This window comes from Ursus americanus, chromosome 22, assembly GCF_024610735.1.
Source record: "Ursus americanus isolate L20-20 chromosome 22, mUrsAme1.1.p, whole genome shotgun sequence".
Taxonomy (NCBI): domain Eukaryota; kingdom Metazoa; phylum Chordata; class Mammalia; order Carnivora; family Ursidae; genus Ursus; species Ursus americanus.
Genome location: NC_142148.1, coordinates 3606433 through 3625119, shown reverse-complemented (window position 1 = coordinate 3625119; position 18687 = coordinate 3606433). Strand labels below are relative to the sequence as shown.

The 18687-nt window shown below is 46.6% G+C and overlaps 1 protein-coding gene across 1 annotated transcript in view; it reads left to right on the top strand.

Annotated features, from left to right (window-relative positions):
* The window catches only part of PHACTR3 (phosphatase and actin regulator 3), a 211480-nt gene that overhangs the window by 135808 nt on the left and 56985 nt on the right, over positions 1–18687 (top strand). Inside the window, exons 6-7 of the mRNA XM_045795392.2 lie at positions 4454–4628; positions 5354–5601. Of these exons, the coding sequence (XP_045651348.2) occupies positions 4454–4628; positions 5354–5601 (423 nt within the window). The remainder of the gene's footprint in view (positions 1–4453; positions 4629–5353; positions 5602–18687) is intronic.

Below are 18687 nucleotides of genomic sequence, written 5' to 3'. Positions count from 1 at the left end.
ATTTCTTGTCCCATCACGGCTAGGAATAGGAGACACAGCTGGTCTGGGGGACGGTGGGCCTGTCCATGTAAGAGGTGACTGTTCTGAAGACCAGGCCCTCACCTTCCACCTCTGAGGGCCGTGGGCATGGAGAGGATGTGTACGGCAGACCCGAGCAGCTTTGACTTCACCCACTGTGCTGCTCCGTCCCCCTTGCTGGGCCACAAGGAGGCTCAAGTACACACGGCCCGTTCCTAATATGTGAGCCAGCCTCTCTGGGGGAGGGGACATGGGCCTGATTCACAGTTGAAGAGACTGAGGCTCAGGGGGGCTCCAGCAACATGTCCCAGGTCCCACAGCTGATGGAGACCCGACCCCAGTTCTGGGCCTGAGGCTTGTAACCTCCCCATTGCTCTTTCTGCTACAGCTTCTTCCCTTTGCTTCACCCAGTCGGTGCCTGTGAATCTCGGTCCCTCCTTGAGGGGAGCCATCCCCGACCCCAACCCCATAGCAACATGCTCTTGCCTTCTGGTATTCACCACATCTCTTCGCCTTGCCCAGTGGGTTGAACGGTGTCCCCTTAAAATTCACATCTACCCGGAACCTCAGAATGTGGCCTTCTTTGGCAAAGGGTCTCTGTAGACACAGTTATATCAGGAACAAGATGAAATCATCCTGCCTTTGTGTGGGCCCTAAACCCCATGGAATGTCCTTACAAGAGACCCAAAAGGACACAGAAGATGACGCAGAGATGGAGACAGACATTGGAGTGACCTGTTTGCAAGCCAAGGTGTGCCAAGGGTTGCCAGCGGCCACCAGGAGCTGGAGGGAGGCCTGGCCTGTTTCTCGGCCCTCAGAGGTCTCCAGCCCTGCTGACACCTGGGTTTCAGACTTCTGGCCTCCACAACCATGAGAGGATGAAGTCCTGTTGTTCTGAGCTACCCAGTTGGTGGGACTTGGTGACCGCAGCCTAGGATCCCACCAGTTCCCATGCTGGCATACAGCAGGTGCTCAGTGAGTGTGTGTGGCTGTGATGGAAGGAGCACATGCGTGCTCTGAGCCCCGCCCGCCTGTGTCTACATAGCTGGGAAGGAGTCCCAGCCTGCCGTGTGCCGGCGACAGGGCCCCACAGATAAGAGTGAAAGTTTCGAGCAGAATCACACTGTCCTGCCTCTTGCTATGATCTTGTGGTAGTTTCCTTCTCCATCTGTGGAGACCTGAAACCATTGGAAATCCATCTGCTCAGGCAGCACCCACCACGTGGTCTTCTGGCTCACATATAATTTGTTCTGGTCCCTGGATAGCTCCGTGTCCCCAAGATGTCCTGCCCCCGGTGTGCTTGGGACGGATCAGGCCTCAGGCTGCACACATTCCCCTACTGGGACTCCTCTGCCTGTTCTCACAGCTGAAATTCCAGGTCCCGAGGGCCTCGTGTTCAGCGCCTCTGACTTCCGCCCTCCCCTTCCAAGGGACTCCAGAACATCGGGGGATTCGTCTGGGGACTGGATTAGGAGCAGAGAAAGTGGTTTCGGTGTGGATCTCTTTTTAACAGCTGAGACCCCATTTTGGAACCTTTGTCTTCGTTTTCTCCATTCTCTCGTGTTCTCCTTGTCTTTTGGGGAGAATGTTCGCTTCCGCATGTGAACGCTAGGTGGCAGCAGAGGAAGACAAAGGCCCCTTACCTGGGCTTAACTGGGACCCAGGGGGACAGCACGCAGGAGCTGAGTCCCCGGGGTTTCTTTCTTGCCCCCAGCCTCCGGGCTTCCTCCCCACCCTCCACCAGAGGTCAGGGAATCGTCCCCCTGCCCCCAGGCCCACTCACAAACTCGCTTCTCTGGATCTGTATGGTGTTTTATTTGTTTTAATGGGTTGCCGACATTTTAAACATTCAAATCTGTGCAAGTGTTAAATATTAACACTTTAAATATTAATGTGTAAGTGTCAAACATGTACCTTTTACCTGTAATCCAAAGTTTTGGCTCCTTTTGACAAGTCTTCATATCTGACAGCCCCCTGAGTCCCAGCAGCCCCATTAAGGTGAACAGGAGCTCTTGTGTTTGTTGGAATCCTTGCCTCCTTTTTGTATGAACTGCATGAGGTCCGTGGACTCACCTGCCTGGACCCGGGGCCCATGTGAGTTAACCCCCTCAGGGCAAAGCTGCCCCTGTTCCACTGGGGGACAGTCGCCCCTCTGTACGGGGGTCCTGTGGCCTGTGCCAGCTACACGTAGAGGTGTTCCAATCCCAGCCTCTGCCACACCCTGGAGGCATAACCTGGAGTTGGCTTCGGAGCCTGGCCCCTCACCTGAGACATGGGAGTGGCGAGAGGTGGGCCAGGCCAGGCAGGGCCTGGCTAAGTGCTCAGCGGAGCGGCATGGAAAGTACTTGTTCCATGTGTCCGTGATTGACAGAGTACGGGGACCCCGTTAGAGTCCAGACTGAGTGAGCCCAGGCAAGCCATATTGCCTCTGTTTCCCTGGGCTGGTAATGCCTTCCTAGCAAGTGTGGGGCGAGGATTCCAGGCAACAGCAGAGCGTACCTGCTCGGGAGACGGTCCCCGTGATGAGCAGGGGCTGCCCTGGGAGGGGGGAGGCTGGTGGGGGAAGAGCTGGTGGAGTGTAGAGAACTGGGCTGGTCTTGGGGGCCATGCTCGGGATGGAACCCCCACCCTGCTCTGCCCTATCTGTGGCTGGCACCACCTTTTCCCTTGGGTGTCAGTCAGCTCAGATGGCCCTTCTGCTGAGAAGCCTCGCCTGAACTCCGCAGCCCAGCCCACCTGCTCCCCACGCCAGGTGTGCTCAGCCCACCTGCCTGCTCAGCTCTCCCTAAAATCCTAGTGCTGGCTTTCTGTCCACCTTTCTTCTCCTGGTTCCAGCTGGCTGGCCTTGAGGCCCACTGAGGGCAAGGCCTGGGCCTTGTTTGGTGTTATCTGGTTGTGCCCACAGAAGCAGGTGCTTATGAAGAAAGAGAAATGACCTGTTCCAATGAAACTTAAAGTTTTCCTTCTAGGGTGTGTGTGTGTGTGTGTGTGTGTGTGTGTGTGTGTGTGTGTTGACACTGTCCACACATTCTAGGATTGCATCAGAAAGGCTTTGTCTATTAGGGAGTGGTTTAGGTCTCTCTCCCTCCCTCCCCCTGTTGAGGTTGGGTACAAACAAATGGTTTGTTTTGTACCCAATCAGACAAATTGGTAGAGCCTGGAGGCTGCGGCTGCGGAGACGAGCTTAGGAGCGGGTCTGTGTATGAACATGTAACAGGTGCCAGGCCCCATCCCAGCGGCCGGGCTCCTGCGGGCCCTGTCAGGGAGCTCTGGGCCCATTTTAGATAAGAAGGCTGAGGCTTTGAGAGTTCAGGGGACTTGCCTAGAAGGGCTCTTCCAGCAGGTCAGTAGCAGATGGAGACTGGAGGCCAGGTCTGTGTAATGAGCAAACCCATGCTTTCTGCCGCCCCAAGCACCTGCCGCCATGCAGAATTTGGAGTGAACGTTCAGGAAGTATCTGTTAGGGAAGGAAGCCTCACCTTCTTAGGATGGACTTGAGCAAATCTCTTCTGAGTCTTCAGATTCCTTTCATGTAAATGATTGTCTGTTGCCCACGTATCGGGTACCAGGCCCGGGGATACAGCAGTGGGAAAGGTGGCACAGGCCCCACCCAGAGGCGCACAGTCAGGTGAGAAGGGCAGGCCCAATGAAATAGTTCATTCCAAGTGGGAGGAAAGGGGTGTCAGGGCTGCCTTGAATCCCATGGTAGGTATGGTGGGCTCTGCACAAGGTGGGGGTTCACGGAAGTTCTCCCTGAGGAAATGAGATTGGTGCAGACAGAGGAGGGGAAAAGCATTGCAGGCAAAGGGAACAGCCTGTGCAAAACCTCAGAGTAGAGCATGTGGCTCCCTCAAGGACTGGAAAGATCCTCCTGTCCTAGAGTGGAGAGAGCTTGGTTGGGGGGTAGAGGTGAGGCCCGGGTGCTGAGTGGGACAGCCTCCAGGGCTCTGGGCCTGGGCCGGGAGCCAGCTGCCGTGGAGGGCCCCTTCCTGGAAGCTCCCGCTGGGGCAGGTACAGGGAGAGAGGGTTGGAGGAGGTGCGGGGAAGCAGGGACTGTGGTGGGTCCAGGCTGAGTGGCCCCTGCAGGGCTGGGGGAGTTGTGCTGGTTTCCACAATAGGCAGTGTGGCTTCAGAAAGCCCAGTTTATAGCAGAGCATCAGGAAGGAGGGTGTTCTGTGCCTGAGACCTCGTGGGGGGGGCCGTGGAGCTCAGCTCCCAGGGTTGGAGGCAGGAGGGTCCGGAGATGGAGCTGGACAGGGGGGAACCCTGTCTCTGACTCCGGGGGCAAGGGACCTAGCACAATGTCTGGAACAGGGTGTGAGGGTCTGCTGGCTGGGGGACTGTGCCCTCTGCTCTCGGGTTCCTGTCTTTCTGCAGAGTCCTTCCTCCTTGCTTCCAGAAACTTACATTCTCGTTGGTCCCTCTCACGCTCCAGGCCAGCCTGCGCTCTTCCAAGGCCCTGGTGGAAAGAGTGCTGACCCTCCCCTCCGAGGACAGCTTTCCACGCCCACAGGGTCTCCACATCTCACCACTGTCCACCGGCCGCTGCCCCCCAGCCGTGTCATTGAGGAGCTGCACAGGGCGCTGGCCACCAAGCATCGCCAGGACAGGTGAGGCCCTCTCCCTGCTGGTACGGAGACCTGTGTGCCCAAATCCCCATCAGCCTTGTGCCGTGCCCCCATGTCGTCATGGGGGCCCCCGGACTGGGTTCCGTGAACCGCTGTCACTGTCTTGAAACTGTTAATTTTGGGACAAGATCCCCACATTTTACTTCGCACCAGGCTCTGGTCTCAGTTGCCACATTCTGGGAGAGGACATTCACGGGTGGGAGCCCGGCCACAAAGCCCCTGCCTTTCTATGGGGGAATCCAGGAAGAGAAGTAGCTGTCACGCTGTCCCAGGACTCTGAAGACTTTGGTTTTCTTTAGTCATGAGGGTAATTAAGCCTGTTCCTGAAGCTTACACTTTTATCTTTGATTCCACGTGTCCATAGAGAAAGAGAAGGGATCATTGGAGGGCAAGGCAGACGGGACGGAACGCACGTAGGGCTTGGCAGAAACACCGCACAGGCGCAGTGCCCTTCCCGGTTCTCGGGGAGTCCGGTGCCAGACCCGCGCGGTGCGGGGTGTGGCCGGCTTCCTCTCGCGCCTGTCTGTGCTGTCCGAGCAGCGCGCTCTCTGCGCCGTCTGGGGGCTCGTCCTGTGCGTTCAGGACAGACGGTGGACGCCGCAGGCATCGGGGGATCACCTGTGCCGTGTCCTCACAAGCCCCGTGTCGGTTTGGCTGGGTCCTCCGGTGACGCGGACAGCATCCAACCAAACTGTCTTCTGATTCAGTTTTCAAGGAAGGGACGGTAAAACGTCCCCGAAGAAGCGGGTGGACGTCCGCCTGTCGAGAACGTCCAGCGTGGAGCGGGGCAAGGAGCGGGAGGAGGCTTGGAGCTTTGACGGGGTCTCGGAGGGCAAGCGGACTGCCGCCAAGGGGTGTGAGGAGAACAAGGAGAACTTGATCGTGAACTCGGAACTCAAGGACGACCTGCTGGTGTATCAGGACGAAGAGGCGCTCAACGACTCCGTCATCTCTGGTGAGGAGAGGCCGGAGCCCGCGGCGCGGGGTCGCGGGGCCACGTGGGAGGGACGGGGCCAGGGGCTGCCCCGGGGCTGGAGGGGAGCGCCTGTGAGGATCAGGCGTGAGGGGCAGGCGCTCGGAGGTGCTGAGCGAGCCCGTTCTGTTTCCGTAACTGCACGCGCATTTTCGTGTGCTTTTGAAAACACGTAAAAGGCTCTGTAAGTAACTTTGAGAGCGTCGCTGCTTAGGAAGACGTGGCAGAAAGTCGTGCAGGTGGTACTCGGAGGTCCAGGGTTTGGAAAACAGAGCAAAACTTGCCACCAGGAAAGCAAAATGAGGTGGGAGGGGGAGTCCAGCGGCCATCCCCGACCGGGTGCACGCGTGCTGGCGCCTGCTTGTGTGGGAACGCACGTTCCCAAGGCCATCAGAAGCCCAGCTCTGGGTCTGTCCTCATGGCGTGCTCCGGAGGTCAGACTGACTGCTCCGTCATACCTCGAGGACGCAGGCTCAGGGAGGTGGGGCATCGCAGCCACCCCCATGGTGAAGGGAGAGGAGGTACAGGCCAGGCCATGGGAGCACGGGGAGTGTGCAGGCCGTGCTGAGGGCTCACTGCTTGCTGGAGCCTCGGTCTCCTACTGACTGTCACCACCTGGGGCATAGCTCTGGGTGGAGACACCAGGGATCCAGCCCAGCAGGTTGCTTCTTCCCTGGGTGTCGGGTGGCAAACGGGGAAGGGGCTGACGTTGACCTTAGTCCCGGCTTGTCCTGAAGGGACGCGGGCATCGGGCGCAATGACCAGGTGGACAGAGTCCAGGGTCATACAGCAGCTCTGGCTGTCACCCTTCCTGTCCCCTTGCATACTTCCGAGCCTTTTCCACCTTGGCCAGCGAAGCCTTTCTGGGAGCGGGTGCCGTAGCGTGGGATGAGCACCAGCATTCTGTGCACTGGGGGGAAGAGACTGACTTTTTGATCACCGAACCAGAAACTCGGAGCCAGCCCCTGGTCGAGGGACTCTGGACGTGTCAGAGGAGCCTGCAGCCTGTGGACCTTCCCAAGCTTACCCGGCCCCAGAACTCTCTTCCTTGAACACCCCTCAGCCTCTGAGGGATGAGGTCACGCGGGAGATCTCTGCGAACGGCGGATGTAAGCGAGGCTTGTGCAGGTGTCCGAGCTCAGCACCAGGGCCACCGGGGGCTGGGGATTCTCTGCGGGCAGGGCTGCCCTGTGCCTTGGAAAGTGTCTTGGAAAGTGTTCAGCGGCACCTCTGGCCTCTACCCCCTGGACCATGCTCCCTCCAGCTCTAGGGGCGGATCCCATCTGCCTCTTCGGCTGCTGGTGTTTCCAGACACTCCTGGGTTTGGCAGCTGCTTCCCCTAATCTCTGTCTCTCTGTTCACATCCCTCTCTCCTCTTCTCCCTGGGCCTTCGCCTTTTCTCCCATCCAAGTTCTAACCAGGCCCGATCCTGCTTAGCTACCAAGATCAGACGAGAGAGAGAGCATGTTCAGGGTGGTATGGCTGTAGGCATGCCCTCTCCTTTTCTTACAGGGATGCTAGTCATTGGATTTAGGGCCCATCTGGGCAATCGTGGCTGTTTTTTTTTTCCCCTCTGTAATGTCTTTGTCTCGTTTTGGTGTTAGGGTAGTGCTGGCCTCTGAATGAGTTAGCTTCCTATCCTCAGCAAGACATTGCAGAGAATTGGTATAATTTCTTTAAAATTTCAGTAGAATTCACCAGTGAACCCATCTTGGCCTCATGTTTTTTGTTTGGAAGGTTATTAATTATTGAGTCCATTTCTTTAATGGATATAGGCCTATTCAGATCATCTGCTTATTCTTGTGATTTGGGGCACATTGTGCCTTTCAAGGAATTGGTCCGTTTCCTCCAGGTCATGCAATTTGTGGGAATGGAGTTGTTCATAGTATTTCTTTATTGTTTTAATGTCCATGGGCTCTATAGTGATGTCCCTTCTTCCATTTCTGATATTAGTAATTTGTGGCCTCTATCTTTTTTTCTTAGTTATCCTGAATGGAGGCTAATCAATTTTATTGATCTTTTCAAAGAACCAGTTTTTGGTTTCATTTATTTTCTTTCCCTCCATTGATTTGCTGTTTCAAATATCACTGATTTTTGTTCTAAATTCGTTCTTCTCTCCTTTTGCTTACTCTGGATTTAATTTCTTCTTTTTCTAGTTTCCTAAGGTGGACATTTAGATTACTGATTTTAGATCTTTCTTCTTTTCTAATCCATGCACTCAGTGCTATAAATTTTCCTCCCAGCTCTGCTTTTACCACATCCCACAAATTTTGAGAAGTTGCATTTTCATTTTCATTTAGTTCAAAATACTTTAAAATTTCTGTTGAGATTTCTTCTTTGACTCATGTGTTGTTTAGAAGTGTGTTATTTAACCTCCATGTATATTGGGATTTTCCAGTTGCCATTCTGTTGCTGATTACTGGTTTAATTGTGTTGTGGTCTGACAGCAGACATTCTATGATTTGTATTCTTTTAAATTTGTGGGGGTGTGTTTTATGGCCCGAATGTGGTGTATCTTGGTGAATGTTCCATGTGACCTTGAGAACAATGTGTGTTCTGCTCTTGCTGGATGAAGTCGTCTGTGGGTGTCAGTTACACCCAGTTGGTTGGCGGTGCTGTGGGGTTCAACCGCGTCCTTACTGATTTTCCATTCCCGGGTCTGGCCACTTCTGAGAGAGGGGTGCTGGAGTCTCGACTATGATGGTGTGCTCACGTACCCCTCTTTGCGGCTCTGTTTCTGTCAGATAGTTTGACATGTTGTTAGGTGCGTACTTGTTATGCGGTCTTTGAGGACTGGCCCCTTTGTCCTATGGAGTGTCCTTCCTTATCCCGACAACCTTCCTTGTTTTGAAATCTGCTTCTCTAACACCCATGTAGGTGCTCCTGTTTTCTTTTGATTGTGTTATTGTGGTATATTTCTCTCCATCCATTTACTCTTAATCTCTATGTGTCTTTATATCTAAAGTAGTTTCTTTAGACAACAGAGAGTTGAGCCTATTTTTTTTAATAATATGTTTTTATTATGTTATGTTAGTCACCATACAGTACATCCCTAGTTTTTGATGTAAAGTTCCATGATTCATTACTTGCGTATAACACCCAGTGCACCATGCAATATGTCCCCTCCTTACTACCCATCACCGGCCTATCCCATCCCCTCCACCCCCTGAAGCCTTCAGTTTGTTTCCAAGAGTCCATAGTCTCTCATGGTTCATTCCCCCTTCTGTTTACCCCCCCTTTCTTCTTCCCTTTCTTCTCCTACCGATCTTCCTACTTCTTATGTTCCATAAATGAGTGAAACCATATGATAATTGTTTTTCTCTGCTTGACTTATTTCGCTTAGCATAATCTCCTCCAGTGCCGTCCATGTTGCAGCAAATGTTGAGAAATCATTCTTTCTGAGGGCTGAGTCATATTCCATTGTATATATGGACCACAACTTCTTAATCCAGTCATCTGTTGAAGGGCATCTCGGCTCCTTCCACAATTTAGCTATTGTGGACAATGCTGCTATGAACATTGGGGTGCATATGGCCCTTCTCTTCACTACATCTGTATCTTTGGGGTAAATACCCAGTAGTGCAATTGTTGGATCATAGGGTAGCTCAATTTTTAACTTTTTAAGGGACCTCCACACTGTTTTCCAGAGTGGCTGTACCAACTTGCATTCCCACCAACAATGTAGGAGGGATCCCCTTTCTCCACATCCTCTCCAATGTTTGTTGTTTCCTGCCTTGTCAATTTTTGCCATTCTAACTGGTGTAAGGTGGTATCTCAATGTGGTTGGTCTTGATTTGAATTTCCCTGATGGCTAATGATTCTGAACATTTTTTCATGTGTCTGTTAGCCATTTATATGTCTTCATTGGAAAAGTGTTTGTTCATATCTTCAGCCCATTTTTTGATTTGTTTATTTGTTTCTTGTGTATTGAGTTTGAGAAGTTCTTTGTAGATCTTGGATACTAGTCTTTTATCTGTAGTGTCATTTGCAAATATCTTCTCCCATTCCGTGGGCTGCCTCTTAGTTTTTTTTTTACTGTTTCCTTGGCTGTGCAGAAGCTTTTTATCTTGATAAAGACCCACAAGTTCATTTTTTCTTTTGTTTCTCTTGTCTTTGGAGATGTGTCATGAAAAAAGTTGCTGTGGCCGATGTCAGAGAGGTTGCTGCCTATGTTCTTCTCTAGGATTTTGATGGATTCCTATCTCACATCGAGGTCTTTCATCCATTTGGAGTTTATCTTTGTGTATGGTGTGAGAGAAGGTCAAGTTTCATTCTTTTGCATGTAGCTGTCCAATGTTCCCAGCACCATTTATTGAAGCCTAATTTTTTGATCCACTCTGATAATCTCTGGCTTTTAATTGGTACATTTACACCATTGACATTCAAAGTGACTTATGATCTTGTTGGGTGAATATCTACCATATTTGTTATTGTTTTCTGTTTATTACCCTTTTTCTTCTTCTATTCTACCATTTGTGCTTTTATTTTTTTCATTTTAATTCCGATATAGTTAATATACAGTACATATTAGCTTCAGGTGTACGATATAGTGATTCAGCACTTCCGTCCATCACTGGGCGCTCATCACAGGTGCACTCCTTAATCTCCATCACCCATTTCACCCACATCTCCATCCACCTCCCCGCTGGTAACCATGCATTTGTTCTTTATAGTTAAGAGTCCGTTTCTTGCTTTGTCTCTTTTTTTTCCTTTGTTCATTTATTTTGTTTCATAAGTTCCATATACGAGTGAAACCATACGGTGTTTGTCTTTCTCTGACTTACTTCACTTAGCGTTATACCCCCAGCTCCCTCCATGTTGTTGCAAATGGTAAGATTTCATTCTTTTTTATGGCTGAATAGTGTTCATTGTATATGCACACCCCTTCTTTATTCATCTACCAGTGGGCACTTGGGCCGCTTCCATAATTTTGTCATTTTAAATAATGTTGCAGTAACATAAGGAGGCATATATCCTTTCAAATATAGAATTTTTGTATCCTTTGGGTAAATAGTAGTGTGATTACTGGATTTTATGGTAGTTCTATTTTTAATTTTTTGAGGGCCTTCCATGCTGTCTTCCGGAGTGGCTGCCCCGGTTTGCATTCCCACCAACAGTGCACGAGGGCTCCTTTTTCTCCACATCCTCACCAACAATTGTTTTTTTATTTTTTATTTTCGCCATTCTGACAGGTGCGAGGTGCTATCCCCTCGTGGTTTTGATCTGCATTCCTTGATGAGCCGTGTTGAGCATCTTTTCACGTGTCTGTTGGCCAGCTCTTTGTCTTTTTTTGAAAAACGTCTGTTCGTGTCATCTACCTATCTTTTAATTGGATTGCTTTTTGGTGTTGGATTGTGTAAGTGTATCTTTTAGATACTAATATTTTATAAGATATGTCATTTGCAAATGTCTTCTATTCAGTAGGTTGTCCTTTAATTTTGTTGGTTGTTTCCTTTGCTGTGCAGAAGCTTTTTACTTTGATGTAATCCCAATAGTTTATTTTTGCTTTTGTTTCCCTTGCCTCAGGAGACCTATCTAGAAAAATGTTGGTATGGCCAATGTCAGAGAAATTACTGCCTGTGTCCTCTTCTAGGATTTTTATGCTTTTAGGTCTTACAATTAGGTCCCGAATCCATTCTGAGTTTATTTTTGTGTGTGGTGTAAGGGAGTGGTCCAGTTTCATTCTTTTGCGTGTAGCTGTCCAGTTTTCCCAACACCGTGTGTTGAAAAGACTCTTTTTCCCATGCATATTCTTGCCTCCTCTGTCAAAGACCATATGACTGTGGGTTTATTTCTGGGTTTTCTTTTCTTTTCTTTTTTTTTTTTAAGATTTTATTTATTTATCAGACAGAGATAGAGACAGCCAGCGAGAGAGGGAACACAAGCAGGGGGAGTGGGAGAGGAAGAAGCAGGCTCATAGCAGAGGAGCCTGATGTGGGGCTCGATCCCATAACGCCAGGATCACGCCCTGAGCCGAAGGCAGACGCTTAACCGCTGTGCCACCCAGGCGCCCCTATTTCTGGGTTTTCTTTTCTGTTTCCATTGATTCGTGTGTCTCTTTCTGTGCCAGTACTGTACTGTTGTGAATACTGCCTCTTTGTAACGTATCTTGAAATCTGGAATTGTCATGCCTCCAGCTTCCTTTTCCTTTTTCAAGATTGCTTTGTCTGCTCGGGGTCTTTTGTGGTTCCATACAAACTTTAAGGCGGTTCTAGTTCTGTGAAAAATGATGTTGGTATTTTGATAGGGATTGCATTAAGTCTGTTGGCTGCTTTGGGTAGTATGGATACTTTAACATTATTTTTTCTTCCAATCTATGAGCGTGGAATGTCTTTTCATTTGTTTTTGTCATCTTCAATTTCTTTTTTCTATTATGTTCGGTTAGCCAGCATCTAGTACATCATTAGTTTTTGGTGTAGTGTTCAACGATTCTATTAGTTGTGTGTACCACCCAGTGCTCATCACGACATGTGCCCTCCTTAATACCAGTCACCCGCTACCCCATCCCCCACCCCCTCCCTTCTGTAACCCTCAGTTTGTTTCCCAGAGTCCAGAGTCTCTCATGTTTTGTCTCCCTCTCTGATTCTTCTTATTCAGTTTTCCCTCCCTTCCCCTGTGGTCCTCTGCGCTATTCCTTATGTTCCACATATGAGTGAAGCCATATGATGATTGTCTCCCTCTGCTTGACTTATTTCATTTAGCATAATCCCCTCCAACTCCATCCATTTTGACGCAAATGGTAGATATTCATCCTTTCTGATGGCTGAGTAATAGTCCATTGTATATATGGACCACATCTTCCTTATCCATTCGTCTGTTGGAGGGCATCTTGGCTCCTTCCACAGTTTGGCTATGGTGGACATTGCTGCTATGAACATTAGGGTGCATGTGTCCCTTCTTTTCACTACATCTGTATTTTGGGGTAAATATCTAGTAGTGTAATTCCTGGGCCATAGGGTAGTTCTATTTTTAATATCTTGAGGAACCTCCACACTGTTTTCCAGAGTAGCTGTACCAGTTTGCATTCTCACCAGCAGTGTAAGGGGGTTCCCCTTTCTCCACATCCTTGCCAACATTTGTTGTTTTCTGTCTTGTTAATTTTTGCCATTCTAACTGGTGTAGGTATCTCATTGTGGTTTTGATTTGTATTACCCTGATGGCTAGTGATATTGAACATTTCCTCATGTGTCTGTTGACCATTTGTATGTCTTCTTTGGAGAAGTGTCTGTTCATATTTTCTCCCCATTTTTTGACTAGATTATTTGTTTTTTGGGTGTTGAGTTTGAGAAGTTCTTAATAGATCTTGGACACCAACCCTTTATCTGTAGTGTCATTTGCGAATATCTTCTCCCATTCTGTGGGTTACCTCTTAGTTTTGTTGACTGTTTCCTTTGCTGTGCAGAAGCTTTTTATCTTGATGAAGTCCCAAAAGTTCATTTTTGCTTTTGTTTCCCTTGTCTTTAGAGATGTGTCTTGAAAGAAGTTGCTGTGGCTGATTTTTAGTTTTTGGAGTACAGGGCTTTCACCTCCTCGGTTAATTTTATTCCTATGTATTTTATTATCTTTGGTGCAATTGTAAATGGTATTCTTAATTTCTCTTTCTGCTGCATTATGATTAGGGTATAGAATTGCAACAGATTTCTGTACATTGGTTTTGTATTGTGTGACCTTAATGAATTCATATATCAGTTCTAGTAGTTTTTTTAATAGAGTCTCTAGGGTTTTCTCTATACAGTACCATGTAATCTGCAAATAGTGAAAGCTTTACTTCTTCCTTACCAATTTGGATGCCTTTTATTTCTTTTTGTTGTCTGGTTGCTGTGACCAGGACTTCCAGTAGTATGTTGAATAAAGTGGTCAGAGTGGACATCCCTGTCTTCTTCCTGACCTTAGGGGAAAACCTCTCATTTTCTCCTGAGTATGATGGTCATCGTGGGTTTTTCATATAAGGTCTTTATTATGTTGAGGTATGGTCCCTCTAAACTTTGTTGAGTTTTTTTTTAAGTTGTATTTATGTATTCATTTATTTGAGAGAGAGCACGTGAGTAGGGAGAGGAGCAGAGGGAGAGGGACAAGCAGAGTCTGTGCTGAGTGTGGAGCCCAACGTGGGGGCCTGATCTCACGATCCTGAGATCATGACCTGAGCCAAAATCAAGCATCAGAAGCTTAACTGACTAACGTACCCAGGTGCCCCTGTTGAGGGTTGCTTTTTTGTTTTGTTTTGTTTTGTTTTTGTTTTTTTAATCATGAATGGATGTTGTACTTTTTCAAATGGTGAATGATTTTTTTAATGTTTTGTTGGATTCGGTTAGCTAATATTTCGTTGAGGTTTTCGCATCTGTGTTCATCAGTGATATTGGCCTGTAGTTCTCTATTTGTAAGTGTCTTTATCTGGTTTTGGTATCAGGGTAATGCTGGTCTCCTAGGGAGAATTTGGAAGCTTTCCTCCACTTCTATTTTCTGGAGTAGTTTGAGAAAAATGGGTATTAACTCTTTTTTAAATGTATGGTAGAATTCACCTATGAAACCATCTGGTTCTGAACTTTTATTTGTTGGGAGTCTTTTGATTAATGATTCAACTTCTTTGGTGGTAATCTGTTCAAATTTTCTATTTCTTTCTGATTCAGTTTTAGTAGGTTATATGTTTCTAGGAATTTATCCGTTTTTTCTAAGGTGTCCAGTCGGCATATAATTTTTCATAATATTCTTTTATGGTCCTTTGTATTTCTGTGTTATCAGTTATCACTCCTCTTTCATTCCTGATTTTGAGTCCTTTTTATTTTTATTTTGTTTTTTTATGAGTCTGGCTAGAGGTTTACCAATTTTGTTGATCTTTTCAAAGAACCAACTCCTGGTTTCATTGATCAGTTCCATTCTTTTGTTTTTTCATTTCTATACTATTTATTTCTGCTCTAATCTTTATTATTTCCTTCTACCGGTTTTGGGTTTCGTTCTTTTTCTTCTCATCCATTTATGTGTAAGGGTAGGTGGTTCAGATTTTTCTCCCTGAGGTACACCTGTATCGCCGTAAACTTCCCGCTTAGAGCTTTGCTGCATCCCAAAGATTTTGGATTGTTTTGTTTTCATTTTCATTTGTTTCCGTGTCCTTTTTAATTTCTTCTTTTATTTCCTAATTGACCCAGTCATTGTTGAGTAGCATGTTCTTTAACCTTCATGAGTTTGAGCTCTTTCCAGACTTTCTTTTCTGGTTGACGTCCAGTTCCATAGCCTTGTGGTCGGAAAAGATACGTGGTATGACTTTGATCTTTCTGAGTTCGTGGCAATTTGTTTTGTGGTCCCAATATGTGATCTATTCTGGAGAATGTTCCATGCGCACGTGAAGAGAATGTGTTTTCTGCTGTTTTAGCATAGAATGTTCTGACTGTATCTGTTAAATCCATCTGGTCCAGTGTGTCATTCAAAGTCGTTGTTTCCTTGTTGATTTTCCATTCAGATGATCTGTCCGTTGATGTAAGTGTGGTGTTAAAGTCCCCTATTAGTATTGTATTACCAATTAGTTCCTTTATGTTTGTTGTTGGCTGTTTTATGTATTGGGGTGCTCCCATGTCGAGTGCATAAATATTTACAATTGTCCTATCTTCTCTTTGGATTGTCCCCTTTATGATTATATAGAGTTTTTCTTCATCTCTTGTTACAGTCTTTGTTTTAAAGTCTATTTTGTCTGATAAAAGTATTGCTACCGCAGCTTTCTTATCACATCCATTTGCATGATACATGCTTCTCCATCCCTTCACTTCCAATCTGAAGATGTCTTTAGGTCTGAAATGAGTTTCTTGTGGGCGCCATATAGATGGATTTTTTTTAATCCATTCTGTCACTCTATGTCTTTGATTGGAGTATTTAGTCCACTTACAGTCAATGTAATTGATAGTATGTATTTATTTCCATTTTGTTACTTGTTTTATGGGTGTTTTTATAGTTCCTCTCTCTTCCTTTCTTTTCTTGCTCTCTTTTCTCATGGTTATTTGGCTTTCTTTAGTGATATACTTGGATTCATTTCTCTTCACTGTTTGCATATCTATTACTTGTTTTTGATTTGTGGTTACCATTAAGTTTGTATATAACCTCTTCTGCATATAGAAGAGTATATTAAGTTGATGGTCACTTAACTTTGAATGCATTCTTTACTCCTTTCCCTGCCTTGTCTTAAGTAATGGTGTCATACTTTACATCCTTTTATTTTGTGAATCCCTTGACTCGTTTTTACTGCTTTTTTGCTTCCTACTTTACTTTCAGTCTTTCCTTTCTACTCAAAGAGTCCCCTTTAACATTTCCTGTAGGTCTGGTTTAGCAGTCACAAATTCCTTTAACCTTTGTTTGTCTGGGAAACTCTTTCTCTCTCCTTCTTCTGAATGATAGCCTTGCTTGGATATTCTTGGCTGCAGATTTTTTTCCTTTTAGCATTTTGAATATAGCATGCCACTTTCTTCTGGCCTGCAAAGTTTCTACTGAAAAATCAGCTGTTAGCCTTATGGGGTTCCCCCTTGTATGTAACCGTCTTCTTTCCTCTTGCTGTTTTAAAATTCTCTATCATTACTTTTTGTCATTTTAATTACTGTGTGTCTTGGTGTGGTCCTCCTTGGGTTGATTTTGTTGGGGGATCTTTGTGCCTCCTGGATCTAGATGTTGTTTCCTTCCCTAGATTATGGAAGTTTTCAGTTATTATTTCTTCAAATAAATTTTCTGCCCACTTTTCTCTCTCTTCTTTAGGGATCTCTATAACACAAATGTTACTATGTTTGATAGTGTCACTGAGTTCCCTGAGTCTATTCTCATTTTGTATAATTTTTTTCTCTTACCTGCCCAGCTTGATTACTTTTTGTTACTCTGTCTTCCAGGCTGCTGATCTGTTCTTCTGCTTCCCTTAGCCTGCTATTTATTTCATCTAGTGTGTTTTTAATTTCATTTATTGTGCTCATCTCTGATTGGTACTTTTTTTTTTAAATCTCTTTGTTAAGGGTCTCACTGAGATCCTCCACTCTTTTCTCAAGTTCAGGGAGTGTCTGTATGATCATTACTTTAAATTCTCTATCCAGGGATATTACTTATATCCATTTCACTTAGGTCTCTTGTTGTGATTTTGTCCTGTTTTTTCATTTGGAACGTCTTCCTCTGTCCTCATTTTGTCTCTATTTCTCTGTGTTACAAAAGTCTGCTTCATCTAGTGCTCTTGAACGTGGTGGCCTTATGAAGAAGTTCTCTAGTGCCCTGCAGTGCAGCACCCCTGCTCATCAGAACCTGATACTTCAGGGTGTCCCCTATGTGTGTTGCATGCACCCTACTGTTGTGGCTGAGCCACTTTTTCCTTCAGACCAGTCATCTGCAGTGACTCTCTTGGCTTGCTGTGGGCAGTGTTTGGTGCCTGTGTTGTTAGTGGGCCAGTCTGGGGTCTCCTTGGGCTTGAGCTGAGTCAAACCAGGCATTTGCCAGAGATGCAGTAGCACCAAACTGCAAGACACTCTCCTTGTGTCGTCCCGAGATGCTCTTTTTGGTGGGCAGGGCCTGGAGTCGAACCAGATGTCTGCCCCAGTCCACTGTTGGGGGTCTTTAGTGTGTGACTGGTGTGTGTGGTTACCTATCCCTCTTCCTGGGGCAGGAGTCTATTTGGAGCGGTGCTGGCCCCTGTCAGGACTGCCCGCGCACTGCCAGGCTTGCGGCACTGTTTTGGATGGGCTCTGGCCAAGAGCATATGGGAGGGTGTGGATCCACAAAGCAAGCAGGGTGAGATGCAGCGCTAGCAAGGTTTGCATCGGTCTTCTGGAGGAAGGGGCCTGCAGCACTGGGACTGAGGCAGGCTTGGCTGGAGGGGGTGAGTCCACTGAAGCTTGGCTGGTACAGGCATGGGTAAGCAAGTTAGGAAGTGAGTACCGGTGCTGCGCTGGTTCCCACAGCTGACAGTGTGTTTATGCTGCAGGGCAGGGGAGGGAGATGGCTTCTGCCTGCTCCTTTGCTCCTGGGGGAGTCTCCCTGCAACCTCTGTCCCTCTAGAACATGCTCTGAGATGAGTAAATAACACTCCCTCTGGTATGCCCTGGGAGTTTTTCAGACTGCTGCTTCTGTGCCATATCTCCATGGACTGTTTGTGGTGCTGTCCCTTTAAGGGCTGGGACTCCGTTTTCTCTTGCCTGGTGATTTTTAAAATTCCAGGTTTTAAGACCCACTTGTTGTAAGAACTCAAGAAATTCAACCCTCTGGTTTTCAAAGCCAGATGTTATGGGGAAATCACCATCCCTGTGCAGGCTCCCTGGAGTGATAGTCTTTTTCTCTTCCTACTCTGGGCCTTCTCTACGTTTAGTGGAGTTTGGTCTGCCAGTCTTTGGATTTTCTGGGTTCTTTACATTGATGTGAGTGTTGTCTAGTTGTATCCATGAATGAGGTGAGCTTAGGGCCCTTCTACTCTGCCATCGTCCCAGCAATCCCTACCTTTTGTGGGTTTAATTCATAATTTTATGTAATTTCATTTTTTCTCCTTTCTTTACATATAAGTTATACTTTTTTTCATGGTTCTCCTTGAGTTTATGTATTTTATATAATATACATATAATCCAAGTCCACTTTTAAATAACACTAGACCACTTCACAGGTAGCATGAGTACCTTATAGTAACAAGATCATCCCGATTCCTTCTTCTGGCCTTTGCTTCATTGCTATCCCTCCTTTCACTTACATAAAAACATATATATATGTTTATATGTATATATATATATGTACATATATATGTGTATATATGTGTGTATGTATATACACATAAGGTATATACATAAGCATGAAAATACAGTATGTATGATATATACATAAGTACATGTAATTGAATACATTGTTGCTATTATTTTGAATGAACTGTTATCTTTTAGATAAATTAAGAAAAATAAGAGTTTTTCAGTCACCTTTACCTATTTCCTCGTTGCTCCCTTTTTTATGCAGATCCAAGTTTCTGTTCTACACTGTTTTTCTTCCCTAAAAAACTGCTTTTAACAACTCACGCAAGACAGGTCTAGTGGCAAAAAATCCCCTTAAGTTTTGTTTGTCTTAATAAGTCTTTGCTTC